General features: G+C 41.6%; 2 protein-coding genes across 2 annotated transcripts; both read right to left on the reverse strand.

Moving 5' to 3' along the window:
- Positions 1 to 505: 505 nt before the first annotated feature.
- LOC112233811 (D(1B) dopamine receptor-like) lies at positions 506 to 4,403 on the reverse strand. Its single transcript, XM_024401683.1, has one exon. It carries the CDS (start codon positions 4,088 to 4,090, stop codon positions 2,783 to 2,785), a length of 1,308 nt encoding a protein of 435 aa, XP_024257451.1. The 5' UTR covers positions 4,091 to 4,403; the 3' UTR covers positions 506 to 2,782.
- Positions 4,404 to 6,423: 2,020 nt separating this feature from the next.
- On the reverse strand, positions 6,424 to 15,499 carry otop1 (otopetrin 1). The gene is made up of 6 exons (XM_024401571.2): positions 12,678 to 15,499; positions 12,239 to 12,375; positions 11,456 to 11,514; positions 11,114 to 11,244; positions 9,043 to 9,959; positions 6,424 to 8,758 (listed from the first exon to the last, which is right to left on the reverse strand). The coding sequence occupies exons 1-6, from the start codon at positions 13,054 to 13,056 to the stop codon at positions 8,588 to 8,590; spliced, it is 1,794 nt and encodes a 597-aa protein (XP_024257339.1). The 5' UTR covers positions 13,057 to 15,499; the 3' UTR covers positions 6,424 to 8,587.
- Between the last annotated feature and the right edge of the window lie 536 nt (positions 15,500 to 16,035).

The following is a 16,035-nucleotide window of genomic DNA, read 5'->3' on the forward strand; positions in this document are numbered from 1 at the left end:
AACTAATAACTTATTCAATTAAAGATGGCTAATATCAAATACAACATTGTTTTCCCACTAGGGAATAAAACACAAAGCAGTTCCTTGACTAACTCCTTTGTCCCCTTTCATTCTATGACAACAGTTGCCTGACGACTTATCCTGAATTGAATTCTGAAGCTCTATCGATCGCTCAAACATACATTCAGTCTGAACCTGATATCCTGGAAGTCGCTTATGTTGACTTCAAAATGAGCGGTGTTGTACAAAACAAATTCATCAGCAATTGGATCATCTCTAACCAATCTAACCAATCAGAGTATCAAAGTTGATAACATCATCATGTAGGCCGGCTCTGGGCCAACCCAAATGATCAGAATGTGTTTGCATTCTACAAGATGTCAGAGAGGAAAGCAAATCCAGACTCATCATGAAGAAGAAACGCTAGTGGGCGTGGCATTTGGCCAGAGTGATGTAGATGGGTAGTCAGGCTACAAGAACAGTGACCACTAGAATAAATTGAGTCTCTGCTAGAGAGTATTTTATTGCAAAATGGTGACACACTTCACTGTTTGGATGGCAGTATACATTGAATATCATCTGTACATTTTCAAAATATGTAAAGTAGCTCAAATTAAATTACATCAAGCTGACCATGGTCCCACTGTGGAATTTCACACCAAGATTTGTATTACCCCATTGCACATACTTGTAATTGTTGATTAATTTGTTTACATATTATGTCATATCACATATTATGTGATCTTGAAAAGCTGATTGTTAACTGGGAATTGGGGAGATTCATAGTGCCAACCCACATGGAACAGACTCAGTTCAACATCTAGTATTGATTTACATTTGGTTGAGTTGTCAACTAAGGTGAATTCAATGTGAAAACAAAAACAGAAAATTCACCATGTCATTGGCTTTAGGTTAAAATGTGGGTGAATAAAAATATGAAATGCCCTTATGTTTATTACTTGTTCCAAATCCAATCAGTTTTCCACATTCAACGTTATCACATAGATTTGTGGGGTTGAAGTGACATGGACACTTTGTTGATTCAACCAGTTTTTGTCAAGTGGGAATTAGCTTTACGAATGGTGTTTGGTGGACTTCTTAACATGGATGCTGTATGATAGAGAATGGAGAGTGGTTGGATTTGTGCGTCTTGGCCATTTTTCTCACCAAATAGAGAGGTAGAATAGAATATCCCTTAAGGTCAGGCACCACAAACTGAAATTACATTTTTTTCATCTACCTAGCAATTTGGAGATTCTTTTGTATTTTAGTCCAATAATATTAGTATTTCTAAAATAGGTTGAGGAAAATGTATATTTTCGTTAGTTTATCATACTACCATCATAAGTTATTGAATTGTAACCCAATTTACATGTCCATACATCGATAATTTCAAACCTCACAACATTGAATCACACATAATTTAATAAAAACCCATTTTATAGACAATATTACAAACTGGACTGTATGTAGTAACTTATTTTGAAGAGATGGTGATTGGGTCTAAATAATGTAGGTGTTTGGCGTTTCTCATGGGCACACATTGGTTGAATCAACGTTGTTTCAACGTAATTTCAATTAAATTAGCTTGAACCAATGTGGAATAGATGGTGAATTGGTATCTGTGCCCAGTGGGTTGGTAGGCTAAATTCAGTCTACTTGTCTTTAACTGTCATTTGCCGAAAGTCAGACTCTTCCCACATGCTAACTCATTTTTTTCAGCCTCAGACGCATCTGCATTCACCAAATTGCGTGTGGTTATCCTTAGACGTATTCTCCATACTTATACATAGGGAATTGCTGATATGTTGTCAAATGTTTCTTCTCGATTACATTTTCTTCTGAAAAATGAGCCAATATTTATTTTACATACCGATCCTGGAGTTTTAACCAAATGAAACCAAAATATTTAGGCCGACTTCATCCAGTGTCCAGAAAAATGGATTTCCGTGATATGCAAAATATTTAACGAGGCCACCTAATTTACGTATTTTAATCAAATATTTCAGAAAAATATATACAAAAAATTATTATAATTGTGTCCACATTCAACTGTAGGGGGGGTTACCCTATTAGGGTGTGGTACCTGGCGGTAAGCTTGTCATACTTGGCAGGTGTTCGCCATAATCACTCAAAGGAAGTTCCTAATTAGCTTTGGACCGGTGTGGGTTTATTATGGGTAAAGTCAAGCCTATAAGAGGTCTGCTGCTGCAGGTGCATAATTCGATTGAGAATGCTTTGCCTACTGTGCAGTTACTTCAGTACGTGGAGAGCAGGGCTATTTTTTTGTGTGTGTTTGTTTGTGCGCGCGAGACATCAGAGAGCGTGTAAGCACTTTTAATAGTTTGGCCTCATGTAAATTAAACATTTTGTAATCCTTTAACATTCCCCTTGTTTTAAAAATGATATTGCACTCTTTCCCAGAATAAATAAGGCATTTACACAACTGCATGTGGCTACACTGCGCCTGTAAGGCTTACCATATTTTCCATAGTATGGAGGACGGTGGTCCCACTGTCATTGATCGGATAATGATAAGCAGTCATTTCTGAATACCATCTAGGGTAACTTGTACCAATTGGAGCAACTGGTTTCAATACATCTGCTGCTCCAAATACATAGAAGCTATAACTTTTAGAGATCATATGAATAAACAAAGACTGGTGTCTTCTCTTATAAGACACAAATTTACGTCACTTTTCAGCATGGGACAACAACACCACATCTCACATATCTGATTGAAGCAATACATCCTCTTACGCACGAGGGGAGACAAGTGAATTCAATGTAAACCATTGGGGGTAAATGGTGTCATCCTGTCGATGCTAATCTCTTCCTCACAGTCGTCCAAGTCACAAACGGAGTCGGTGCCATTTTCATTGTTGTGAGTTAGCTGTGATATCCTGTCAAACGTGTCCTCGTGCTCAATGCATTCCACTACGTTGGGGATCATATTGACGTAGGCATTCACGATTTCTTTATGGACAAGTGTGTCCTGGTTGTAGGAGACCAACTCGTTGCTAATATTCACAGTTTCAACTGGTGTGCTGGAGCAGAAATTACGACAACCCAGCAGACTGGCAAATGCTTTTCTGAACTCTGCGTTAAAAGCGTAAATAATAGGATTCATGGATGAATTAGTCCAGCCAAACCACACAAAGACGTCAAATGTTGTCTCGCTGACGCAGGGGAGACTTGCATCTTGGTCAGTCTGTGGTTTGTCACAGAATGGAACTATGCAGTTCAAAATAAAAAAAGGTAACCAACAACACACAAAAACACCCATAATGATCGATAACGTTTTTAAAACTTTGGTTTCCCTTTTAATAGATGTTTTCAATGTATTGTGGTGTTGGCACTCGAGTCTGTTGGTCCTGCAACTTGTGGCGTGCTCTGCCGCGCGCTCTAGGGACGCTATAGTCCTGATTTGGATCTGAGCAATCCGATAGATTCTCGTGTACGTCACAATCATAATTGCTACGGGTATGTAGAAACTTATTAAAGATGACGATATGGCGTATTCTCTGTTGAGACTAGAGTCACAGTTTTCTTCTACTTGACCCAAGGAGGCGTTATGCGCTCTGACTATTTCGTCTTCGCTGGCTTTGTGCCAGTTCAGTTGGACGGGTATGAATGAAATGAGAACAGACAAAGTCCACGTGACGCTTATCATCACAAAGGCAACTCGTTGGGTCATTTTTCTCTCGTAGCGGAACGGACTTGATATGGCCCAGTATCTATCCACGCTGATAATGCAGAGGTTGAGGATAGACGCAGTTGAGCACATAATGTCAAACGCCACCCAGTAATTACAAAAAGTGCCAAATGGCCAATACCCCGCCACCTCAGCCACAGCTTTCCATGGCATCACCAGAATTGCAACGAATAAATCCGACACAGCCAAAGAAACGATGAAAATGTTGGTCACTTTACTTCGTAATTGCCGAATTCGTAGCACCGCAGAGCACACCATAAGGTTTCCCAGCAGTGTCCATAGGATGAGCAGTGAGAGCAAACAGCCCGTCACTGTCCGGATGACCAGTTCCTTTCCACCGTCGGATGTTCCCTCCGATTCGGTCGAGTTCCACATAATCTCCCCAAGAGATAACGGAACGGAGTGGTTCTTATGCACTGAGTTGTATTTCGCAGGGTTCTCTGTGTCCTCTCAAGTGGAAAGCCAGTCCATAGCGCCATGCGCGTCTGAGGACGCAGTAGTAACCAACTCACGGTGCTCTGTCGTCCCTTCGTCAGCCATTCTATTTGAAATAAATATACAAACAAAGGATTTGAGATTGCTTAGTGAATTTGCGACAAATGTGTTGCATCCACGCTGAACCGAACTGGGTGTTCGGTGCGCCAAAAGATTGAAAGCGCGTTGGCGACCGCATGGTATTACCTCGCGTGTCGTCTGACCTGCCTTGCCAAAGTAAGACAGCAGCACTGACAGCACAGCACTGAGGCTATTTTGAGTTCGTGAGCGCTTTGAGGAGGGAGGGAGTCCCCTGAGCCAACACACACACACACACACACACACACACACACACACACACACACACACACACACACACACACACACACACACACACACACACACACACACACACACACACACACACACACACACACACACACACACACAGCTCCGTTGTGGAAACACGCACTACATGAATTGAGTTTCTACTCCTCTCGCTGGAAAGATACCAGTGAGCTTTCTATTTGGATTATATTTTTGGATTAGGTTGCACACTCCAGTTGTAGGTTCCTGTTCTTCAAAAGCAACAATTCAATTTGCAAAATGTAGGCCTGAGTGAATGTTTTTTATTTTATTTAATCTCTACTTTGCTATGAACAGTGAAAAAAATATGGAGCATTTCATTGCTGTGGGGATAATGAATAGTAATATCCAGGGGTGCTGTCAGTGGTGCTGAAATTGCACATGAGACAACTCTCCCTCAGGAATGCGAATTTTACGCACGATACTTCTTTTAGAATTAGCCTTTTGTGGACGGAATTGTATTGTTAATTGACGTTGTTTGTGTGAAAACAAACATTGCATATAAGTCATACATTTATTAAGGTCATCACTAGACTACGTTGTGAGCAATTGATAGTACAGCTCTCTCCAAATTATGCACGACACGTTTGGAGTGAGCGTGCTGTTTTCAGTTTAATTTCAACTTCAGGCTAGACATCCACTCTCACACTCGACGTGAAAGTAGAAACACAATAACTCAGTGCAACATCTGCAGTTGCAGTGTATCCTCTCTTGCGTTGGCAGATTCCGTCAATTAAACGTCATCTTTATTTTTAGGTGTGTCAACAACATGCCTGTCAAATCGATCTGATGCTCCATCTACATAATCTCTCAGCGTCCTGCAAAATTCTGTCGAGTAAAATCTAGGATATGTTATGTCGAATTCTGACATGATTTACTTCTTTCATTCGTGGGAATTTGTGCATATGATGATCAGTATTTTTTTTAAACTTTCACATTCCTTGAATATAGTGAGTGAGCGTTTACCAAACAAAAGAGATTTGTCAGCCCCTGTGCCCTACCTGCACAGTGTCAATCAATGACAAAGATGTATACAAATGGAATATTTTAATGTTAACTATTTATAATAGGCTAGCATATGCTTATCTATAGAGCATGAATTATATTCAGATAATACTGTGCATTTGAAATTATGATTGACATAATTCAGATAATAAGTAGGCTATATACCAATCATTTGTAAAAACCCCTAGGGAATACAAACGGTTTTGAAATTATTTAGCCATTTCATTCCAACAAACAATGGGACTAGGCTAACTGACAAAAATGGGTGATCGCAAAATTTTAGATTCGCTGACCTTTATTGAAGAGTTGAATACAAAGATAATATAGCACGCTTGGAATTGGGCAACAACCTTTGCAATGTATCTGATTCCGAGGTATTATGCACTAACGCATAGTCCGCTAGAAAGTTAACATTTGTCGCCACCACGTGGCCAGCTATTCCACCAAGACGATATTTTTAGCAAGTTAGAAAATGGTTACAAAAATTCAAATAATTAGCAGGATCAACTGAGACTGGGGGTGAGAACTTTAGGCCTATATTCCCAGAGTTAACTAACGAGGCAAATTGATTCATCTTGTTTCCAAAAATATGGTTTTAATTCTTGCGGTGAAAGAAGATAGCTTCTGCTATTTGAGCATTGCGCTATGCTACATAGGCCTATGTGCTCTGATGAAGGGGTCCACAGTGAATTGATTAACTTTTAGCTAACATGCAAAGATCGAGCGAGAGAGACCAGGATCCCCTACCAGCAGTGGGTTATAGGACCCATGCATGTACATATGTTTTATTTGAGTTATATCTTCATAACTTCACTGTAGATAATAGACCAAATGTATGTCATTTCTTTTAACTTAAAATGTCAGTTTCACAATCATTTTTATTACAGAGCCAGGAGCCTTTATGTACATTCGCTTTAATCTACGTTCAGATATGTACAGGATATAGTATTGGTGCAGGTTTACCAATAAGCATTGACCACAGATTGGCACGTACAACTGAAAACAAGTACAGTAGTTAGCACCAATGTAGAACTCACAGTTTTCTGATAGTCCCTACAGCCTAAATATGTTGTCCAAAAATGAACCATACAGTAGCACTACATTTCACTAATTCATCACAAAATCGATCAACAACATCACAGGTTAAGATTATTGTCAACGCTTACTTTTCAAAACTACATCAATCAAGATATTTGGTTCAGTTTCAGAGTTGTTTCAGTTTAAAACAACATATTTGCTTTTTGGAAAATGCATGTCAGTCAATACAGTATATACTGATCTGTGCAAATATTGTATTGTTTCCCTTTTCAATAACATAATAACCGCCCTATTCTTCAGCTGTTTACCAAAACAGTGGCAGGGTGGTAAACACTTTGGTGTTGTTTGAACTGCAGATTGTCCCTTTAAAATGCAGAGTGCATACTTAGTCTCTTCACCAACATTATGGATTGAGAGAGCAAATGGGGCACGGTGGGCCAGTTTACGGACACTTTCAATGGAGATTCTCCATTGAGCATTTGTTTTAGTCCAGAACTAGGCTTAATATGGGTCCAGGGAATACATCAGTGTGGATTGGAGCACGCTTCACACACTGCCAGGCGGTTTCTTAGTGAAATTGAGTTCCATAACAATTATTGAAATGTTAAATATATTTAAGGAAACCACATTTCAGGTTCATTAGAAGAAGAAAAAATATAACTAAAAGAAAAGCAGAGCTACTAGCATTAAAGATCAGTCAACACTGTACAGCATTCAACTGAATGTGATTGTCATCAAATATACACGGAATGATGTCAACAAGTCCTGATTGAGGACAGTCAATACAATGAGACGTTTGCGAAAGATTATGAGAACTACAGTCCAGTGTTCATTTGTTGGAGATTCTGAGAACTACAGTCCAATATTACACCGAAGAGCAATCAAAGTCTACCGCTGCCCTATACTACAGTACATGTGGGACTCTAGAATGTGGCCAGCCAAGTAGTTCAAGTGTTTGACACAGAAGTATTGAGTTTCCTGTGTATTTTTCCGACCACTGAGAACATCCTCCATGACACTGTGCATTTGAAATATACATAAAAATGGCAACACACACACACACAAAAAAAAAAACCTTTAAGGCTTTTACAGTTGCACCTCATCTTTACAATCCATAGTACAGTTCTTATGTGACGTTGAATAATCGAGACAGAGAGAGCTTCTTTGGCTTCTCTGTGATGTTGGAGTACTGCTGCAAACACAGTGGTGTGTGTGATATCAGCACAACCGGGGATGAGGCCCACTAGTCTCACCATGATACAGGATTTGAAAAATGAATGTGGCATGGCTTTTCGATATAAGTTGTTTCACTGCACCATCTACTTTCATCGTGTATCATCACTTATCATGCTCCACTCTCATGATGCATTCATACATAGCCTGGCTTACATCTGGACTAGGTCTGAGAGACAACTCGACACTAAACTATTACATACGCGTTTTAATAACGCATTCAACAAAAATTTGATGAACATCCAAAGACAAACCCAAACACTTGTTATAACAGAGACCTAAATTCAAATGTTAATTTCACTTTTCAGTGCAGCAACACACAACAAAGCAAATACTATTTGAAATCTTTCAAAGACTTTGGCGTTTTGGGTGAGCCTCCCGGGGCGGGGGATCAGTTCTTGCACATTTGGGGCTATTCCATTGGTTACATTGTGCCAGGCCAGCTCAATCAAGCACAGCTAAAGTATTTGAAAGATTCCGAATACTATTTGAATCCAGGGTCTGATATCAATGTAATTTGTTGTTTATATCTGGTGCTACAAAATGTTTCCGAAGATGCATCGCTACAAGGGACATCTCATCTAGTATAATCCCCCTACACTGACATGTTTCAATGCTTATTTAGAAGTCTAAAGTACATGACAAGAGCTCCTCCTGAAAGGTTGACCTGTGTTGCTATTAATTTCCTCTATGGAGCCCTTGGTGACAAGTGTTCTTGTGCATGTTGCGTCATCTCGTCGGTCCCTCTTCGTCTTGTCACACCCTTCGGAAGACTTCGAAGAGGGAGGCCACAGAGTGCATGCGGTAAAAGAGGTTCATGGGCACTGCAAAATTGAGAACTGTTGTCCATATGGTGAAGCCAAACGTCTCCTGCTCCAGGCCGTTGTCATACTGGGGTCTGCAGCCGAAGGCAGGAAGGATCCAGAGCTGCAGTGAGGAGATACCAAATAAGGTTAAACTTACCTTGTTGTTGTTGTTTTTTTGTTTCGTTTTTCTGTGTGGTGAATGCGCCTTGTATTTTCATAAACTCACACACAATACATTTCCCTACTGAAACATTGCATTAAAGGTAGAGAATAAGAGTAGTTAGTAGGGTAAAGAAATGGGGAATCCTATGTGTTTGAGAACTAGTTATGAGACAATAACATCAATGCTGACTATTGTCAATAAATAAATAATAAATCATAAGTTTAAAAAAACAGCAAGCTTACTGAGATGTTGCACATGAAGAGGAAGACAGCGATGTTCTTCAGAATCTGCCTCTTCTTGCTCGGGGTCTCCGCCACGTTGCTCCCGGCGTGTAGGGGCACCGCCGAATGTTTCCGTGAGCTGAATGTTCCGTAAACCTGTCCGTTCTCCACCTGCTCGTTCTCCAGCGTGACACAGCCCTTGTCTGGGTTCTCGTACGCCCGGTTGATGATGCCGTTGTAGGGCGGAGCCAAGGAGGAGGTCACAGAGAAGATCTCCGGCACAGGCCCCACCGCCTCAGCGTCCTCCCTCTCACCGTCCTCCCGCTGACGGTAGAGGGACTCTATGATGAACAGGTTCTGGATGTACTTCTCCAGGACAATGAGCAGCGAGTACATCAGGTTGGTCCAGCGGTAGCTCGGGCTGCTGCTTGAGGCTGCCACAGCCACCACGCTGCACCAGGACATGAGCCAGGAGCCCACCGACGATCCGAATAGGATCTCTGTGTCCAGCGTCCGCGAGGGGTTCTTGGTGGTGTCCATGGGCATAGGGTCGGCACGGTATATGAGCAGACCCGTGGCCCCGGCCGAGCACATGAACACCAGCATGACGATGCCGTAGCAGTAGAACATTGCGATGGCCGACTCCCGGGTGTCCATCGACTCTTCCACGTGGATGATGTAGACCACCAGCACGCCGATGGTGCTGGCCAGGGCGACAAGACCCAGGATGGGACCGACAACCAGCCCCTGGGTCCTGGTAGCCGGCCTTTTCCGGTTGTACTGGAGGTTAATGCTGCGCCCTATGTTCTTCCACATGACGAAGAGCATTGCAGAGACAAAGATGTGGTACTCTATGTTGAAGGGGTATAGGTAATAGAGGCTGTTGGAGAACATGGAGCAGGCGCTGGTAGTGCAATTACAGTGAGGCTCCATATCCACTGAAACACATTAAAAATAAACAATATCTTGTCAGTTTCAAGCACAGTGAAATCCCACTTCTGCAACCATAATGTACCTTACAAAACAGTTGCCTCCAGTTTGTGTATACAAGTAGACTACACAGAGGATGTAAACTCCCAAGTTATTCAAATATAACCAAATAAATTATGTATGGCAATAAAGTATATTTCAAAGTTTGTTTGCATGAAGCCAGTAGTTTTCTTTGTGTCTTATGTAACATAATTAATCAATTATTTGCCATCAGAGTCTAAAGCAACAATACACTTTAAATGGAGGTAGGAATTGACTTTAGAATTCAGATATTTACCAAATGAATTGGTCTGGACTTGAATATAGAGAAAATGTCCTGTTTGGGCCTCCCAGCTCAATGTCCTGTTTGGGCCTCCCAGCTCAATGTCCTAGTCATTTCAACTTTGACAATCCTTCATGTACCAGTGGGTGGTCTGATAAATATTCCCACAACTGCTCTTCACATGTGTGATGAGGATCATCAGGTTGGTGGATCAAGTATATCAATCAACCTTCTGAACACCAAAATACACAATTCCACAAAATGGTATACAATGACTTCCAGTCTTTCCTCAAAATAATGCTTCCCTTTGTACTTGAAGCCCCTGCCATTTGTACTACTCTTTCCTAGTGCTGCCCTCTAGAGACTGCTTTTAAACTCAACCCTGAAGCACCACTATCTCTACCCACTCACGACCCCCTCCCCAAAGGGTACCACTACGGCCCTGCTCTCTTTAATTAAAAAGGGAACAACAGCGGCACAGTCAGCCTCACAGTCGGCCGGATATGAGGGGGCCGGTGGAGCAGCCACGGCTTAAGATGTATCAGTTACTGTAATTGCAGCGCCCTCAGGAGCAGCCCGGCCTGGGACAAAGGCGTCTGAGGTCGCTAGAGCTGGGGGGGTGGGGTGGGTGGTGGGGGCCAGCGACCGTGCATGTCTCGTGAAACCGAAGAGAGAGGCGTTCGACACAAACAAGACCTGCCGGACTGCCTAATCCATCCCACCTTCCCCTCCAACCCCCCTCGCACCCCTGTCTTTCATCCAATGAAGTGAGCTTCTCAAGTGAACTATTGTCCTTTTTTCTTTGGGTACAAGCAGCCACTCGACCCCTGGTCCCCTTACCTATGGTGAGGTTTACATAGCCCAGGGAAGAGAGCCTTCTCTTGTGGTTGTTTAGGAAGTGCTCAGCCTCAGACATCACACCGTTGCACCACAGTAGCAGGTTGGTGAAGACTGCATGGATGACACCAAATCTGAGGGAAACACACATGAAACAATATGATCTTACAAGGACACTTTAAATTAGTACAATGTTTATAACAGGATAAATAAACTTATCAACTGTTTTATTGAATTGCACCAATGAAAAATGTACATGAGCATAACCTAAACATACCTTAGGCTTGAGAGGCGTGCATGGGTTGTGACAATCTCAAAATACTGGTTTATTATATTTCACAATACCTTTCAAAGGTCTCGAAGGTCTTGATGACGTCCTTGATGTGAAACCAAAGGAAATGGACCTAAAACAAAACTCAAAAAATGATATTTGTATCACAGCACTGACAAGACACACTATATAATACATTTTAAAAATTTAAAAAACATTCCATTTCTGGTGAAGGCTTTCATTTGGACTGTGAAAATGAATCATCAGAATGTGAAGGCCATATCAAGCGACCTCTCAGCTGATGGATTACCTCTGCCTGTGCTACATTAGACTCCAATAACATGGACAATGACAGGATTATGTTGTACAGACAACTCTCTTTTTTTGCCTGAGTAACAAAGCTTACATTATTCCACTTCAAGACAAAGCACTATACCTGTTTAAGTGGAATTTTGATACCATTACTCAATAACCTTTCAAACAGAGCAGCCAGCTTACCTGTAACACTTCACACATTTAAGAGGACAAAGGGGGTTTATTCATGGTTTATAAGCTGTTCATTGTTACTTAGCCTATGTACATTGCAATTGTAGGCTCTAATAATACATTGGTTTAAACTGTGTGCTTGTCATTTAGCTGCTTGGCAAATACTGAGCTTATATGGCTGCACTGTCAATAATGACAGTAATAATCAATAGAGCATTCACAAGCATATTATTAAAGCAAGCACCAAAATAACAATCTTTAAATGAATAATTAACCGTTTATAAATTACAGACCACTTTCTAAATCCTTGAAAGTATAGGCCATAATGAAAAGCGTGATCAAATGAACATAGAATGGGGGTTGTATCTTACCTGTGCTATTGTGTGAGTTGCGTGGATGATAGGGTATACCCCTAGAACAGCCGACACGCATGATCGATAGCCCACAAAATAACCAATTCGGAAGGCATCCATGATCAACGAGAGGAGCGCAAGAAGAGTTAACCCACCTATATCAATGAAACATTCGTTATTATGGGGCTGCATGGAAACGGGAAACCATGCAAATGAACCTTTAATTGCTTTTGATGTCAATAAAAATTTTGAAAAACAAAAACAAATATATTCGGAAAATACGCCACATTTAGCTAGTTTTGAGAAGCATTAAACTATGTAAAACATTGGAGATATAATATAATACCACGTTATTCCTATGGACTAATAACGACCTCGAGGTTAAATAAATACATTCGCAAACACCATTTTACGTAAAGGAAAGACTAAATCTTCCAAACATGCGTGTCAGCGTCACCTCTTATCCAACAGGTAGTAGCATGCACATCCTTTTCTGGCTGTAAGTTACTCTGCCTGTCTCTGCTCACGATGTACCATATCATCCATATCAGCTGGAGGATCATGAGGGTCGTGATAAACGACAACAGGTGCTCTTCCTTCACTGATGCGCCATGGTGCGCAATAGCCAGCATCAGCGACACGCCGATCAAAAGTAAGTTAGTCCCATACTGGCCGCTCAGGATCTCCGCGTTCTTCTGCGGATAGTCCTCAGTCAAACTGACTTTCAATTTGGTGAATATTTTCTTTTCTCGCTCTGAGCTGGAGGACGAGGTAGTGGAACTGTGACTGTAGGACTTATTTAAACACATAAGATCAAGGCCTCCGTGCTCAACCATGGCGCCGAAATCTGTAACATTCGAGTCAGAAAGTAAGAGCAAAGTCAAAACTGTGCGCTATAAGTGCATTTGTGGAAGGCCACGCGCGCAACCTGTTGCAACAAGGCGGGGACGCAAATGGATAGGAACTGTGCCAATTGCATGTTGATTCAATCCAAAGACGGTCTCAATTGTTTCGCATGCTTTCAGTGTCCAGTTTCACTAACATGGTGTGTTTGATGTAACATATTGTCACCCTGGACCATTTAGCTGAAATTAGGCTACTTTATAGCGCACCATATACCCTCTAGCTGTGCGAATTCAGATTAATAGATTGAGTATCAGCCATCGGTGACCGCCGTCCGTGGTCCGGTTGGACCTGTCACACGTTTTTTTGCAAAATTGGTGGACTAGTAGTGCCAACCTTTCACTTAATCTACATTAAAAAAATAAGTGATCATGGAATAACTTAATCCCCCAAAAGCTTTTTCGTCAACGGATCCTCGTTTCTATAGTCGTTGCCAACTAGCACTTCTATCCAAGTCTCTGAAATCCGTTTTGAGGGGTTATCCCGTGTAAGATAAAAAGAAAACGATATTTGTCAAACCACTTAGGCGAGGTATGGGGCTAAGAGTGTTCCCAACACTCCAAATGTGCTCGTACCCAACCGCCCCTCAGTCCAATAGTCCGTTAACGTGTACCTCCACTTGCCTTGCCATGGTTAAGAACTATGCTTTCCAAGAGTGAAAAAAACTGAATCGGATTTCAATGGTCGAATTTACAATGGCCCTTTTTGTAAATGGATTTGTTTAAGTAGGAGGACTCATCATCAATGGGAATTGCCCCCCCCCTCTGAAATGAAATCGTCTTTGGCAACATCTAGAGCACTAAGGGGATTGTTTTTTTTAATGTGAGGGGGATATAAGTAAAGTCAAAATTAACCTAGTCAATTTGTTGTGCCCCCCGCCCCCCTCAAACACATTTATCCAATGCATGATAACATATTGCATGCAATAGGCTATCAATGCGTGGTAGATAGTGTGAGATACACTTAGTGAAATTGGTACAGGTAGGAGTAATGGTTTAACAATGGGAGCCATTATATTTCAATATCCTTCGGGAACTCTGGGAAAATCTGACCGGGGAACCCCTGACCTAGATGTTGTCCCGAGTGGTTTACACCTTTTACGCATGACTCCAAATTCCATTTGGTGCTTTTTATGTTGCCATAGCTGCAGTTTTATAGGCAGAAAATTATACTTTGACCAGGGTGCATTGAACAGTGCTTACAAGAGAGGCGTAAAACAAATACAGGTCCATGAAATAATGATCAATTAGCACATGAGATAGGTTGGCGCAGATCTATATAGAAACTCAATACTACTCTACATGCCTAACCAGAACTTCGTTTCCGTTGTTGTATTTACACTCATTGTTTTGATCATTGCAGTCAAAGCATCAGGAAATAAACTCGTGGACTCTCAGTTGAGGTGATCATCAGCGCAAACCTTTCTGAATCGGAATCCTAATCGGAGATGACACCATGTCGTTAATCATTGCTCTCGATTCCTATCAGTCAAGTAAACAAACATCCATTAAATGTTAATTCCATCAACCTGATTGATTCTGTTTCGGTGCATTTCAAATTGATTGGAGGCGGTCATTTTGACCAGTGGAGCGCGCGCGCATGCATGGTGGGGTTCCAACTTCCCTGTGCTCATATTAAACCAAAGATAGGCCTATTTAGGTTTGAAACTTCCCTTGGATCGACGGAGTCGGGTGTTTTCGATTCTAGGCCAGCAATAGTTGTTTATTACAGACCGATAATATGCAGGTAGACATTTACACTTGTACCCATATACAGGTTGAACATGGCAGTTTTGGACACTGATAAGCTCCTAAATTGGAACACAGTGGCTGTACAGTAACATGCTAGAAATGACATCAAAGCTCAGGCTCTGCACGTCACAGCGCTGGATGGGTTTTGACTGACAGCAGTTCTGAACTTGAGCACCGCATGCAACAAGAAGTTGTCCCCATCCCTCCCGCTAATTAAGCAACTTGAGCTACTTGTTTGTTGTCTGAGTGAGGGACTAAATGTATTTTTAAAGATGAGACGTTGAGGATGATGACAAATACCACTATGATGTCACACAAGCAAGCCAAACACCCGAGCCCAAATGTGCACTACATGTTTCCATATGAAACTCATGGCATACAGTATCAACGTTTATGATCATACTCTGGGTTGTTCTGAACAGAATGAGCCTGTTTGTCTATTGTGATGAAAATGTGCCGCTGAACACACACCTAATGTACACGACTCCTTTCTATACACACAATTACAATCAGTTTCTCTGAATTGCCCCGTGAAAGCCTAAACATTAGGATTGTACTTTATAACTTAGCTAGTCATGTTAGCAATAGAACAAGCTTTCAAATGATGCCCACCTAACCCAGATTGCGTTTTACACTGAGTGTACAAAACATTGATATAGACTGACCAGGAGAATGCTATTATGATCCCTTATTGATGTCACCTGTTAAATCCACTTTAATCAGTGTAGGTGAAGGGGAGGAGATAGTTTAAAGGTTTTTAAGCTGTGAGACAATTGAGACATGGATTGTGTGTGTGTGGATTGTGTGGGTTAATGGATTGTGTGGGTTAATGGGCAAAACAAAAGTTAAGTGCCTTTGAATGAGGTATGTCAGTAGGCACAGGAGGTCGGTGGCACCTGAATTGGGGAGGATGGGCTCGTGGTAATGGCTGGAGCGGAGTCAGTGGAATGGTATCAAATTCATCAAACATGGTTTCCATGCGTTTGATGCCATTCCAATAGCTCCGTTCCAGCCATTATGAGCTGTCCTCCCTCAGCAGCCTCCACTGGTGCCAGGCGCACCAGTTTGAGTATGTCAAGAACAGCAACGAAGCTGAGTTTTTCCACAGTCGACAGTTTCCCATGTGTATCAAGGATGGTCCACCACCCAAAGGACATCCAT

Source organism: Oncorhynchus tshawytscha, linkage group LG02 (assembly GCF_018296145.1).
Source record: "Oncorhynchus tshawytscha isolate Ot180627B linkage group LG02, Otsh_v2.0, whole genome shotgun sequence".
Taxonomy (NCBI): Eukaryota; Metazoa; Chordata; class Actinopteri; order Salmoniformes; family Salmonidae; genus Oncorhynchus; species Oncorhynchus tshawytscha.

What these genes read in the sequence shown, in the direction of transcription:
- otop1 (XM_024401571.2), bottom strand. Translation starts at nt 13,056, where the DNA reads ATGGTTGAGCACGGAGGCCTTGATCTTATGTGTTTAAATAAGTCCTAC. An exon ending in CAACTCACACAATAGCACAG is followed by an intron (nt 11,515 to 12,238) that starts GTAAGATACAAC and finishes GTTTTGTTTTAG; the next exon opens with GTCCATTTCCTTTGGTTTCA. An exon ending in CTATGTAAACCTCACCATAG is followed by an intron (nt 9,960 to 11,113) that starts GTAAGGGGACCA and finishes AATGTGTTTCAG; the next exon opens with TGGATATGGAGCCTCACTGT.
- LOC112233811 (XM_024401683.1), bottom strand. Translation starts at nt 4,090, where the DNA reads ATGTGGAACTCGACCGAATCGGAGGGAACATCCGACGGTGGAAAGGAA.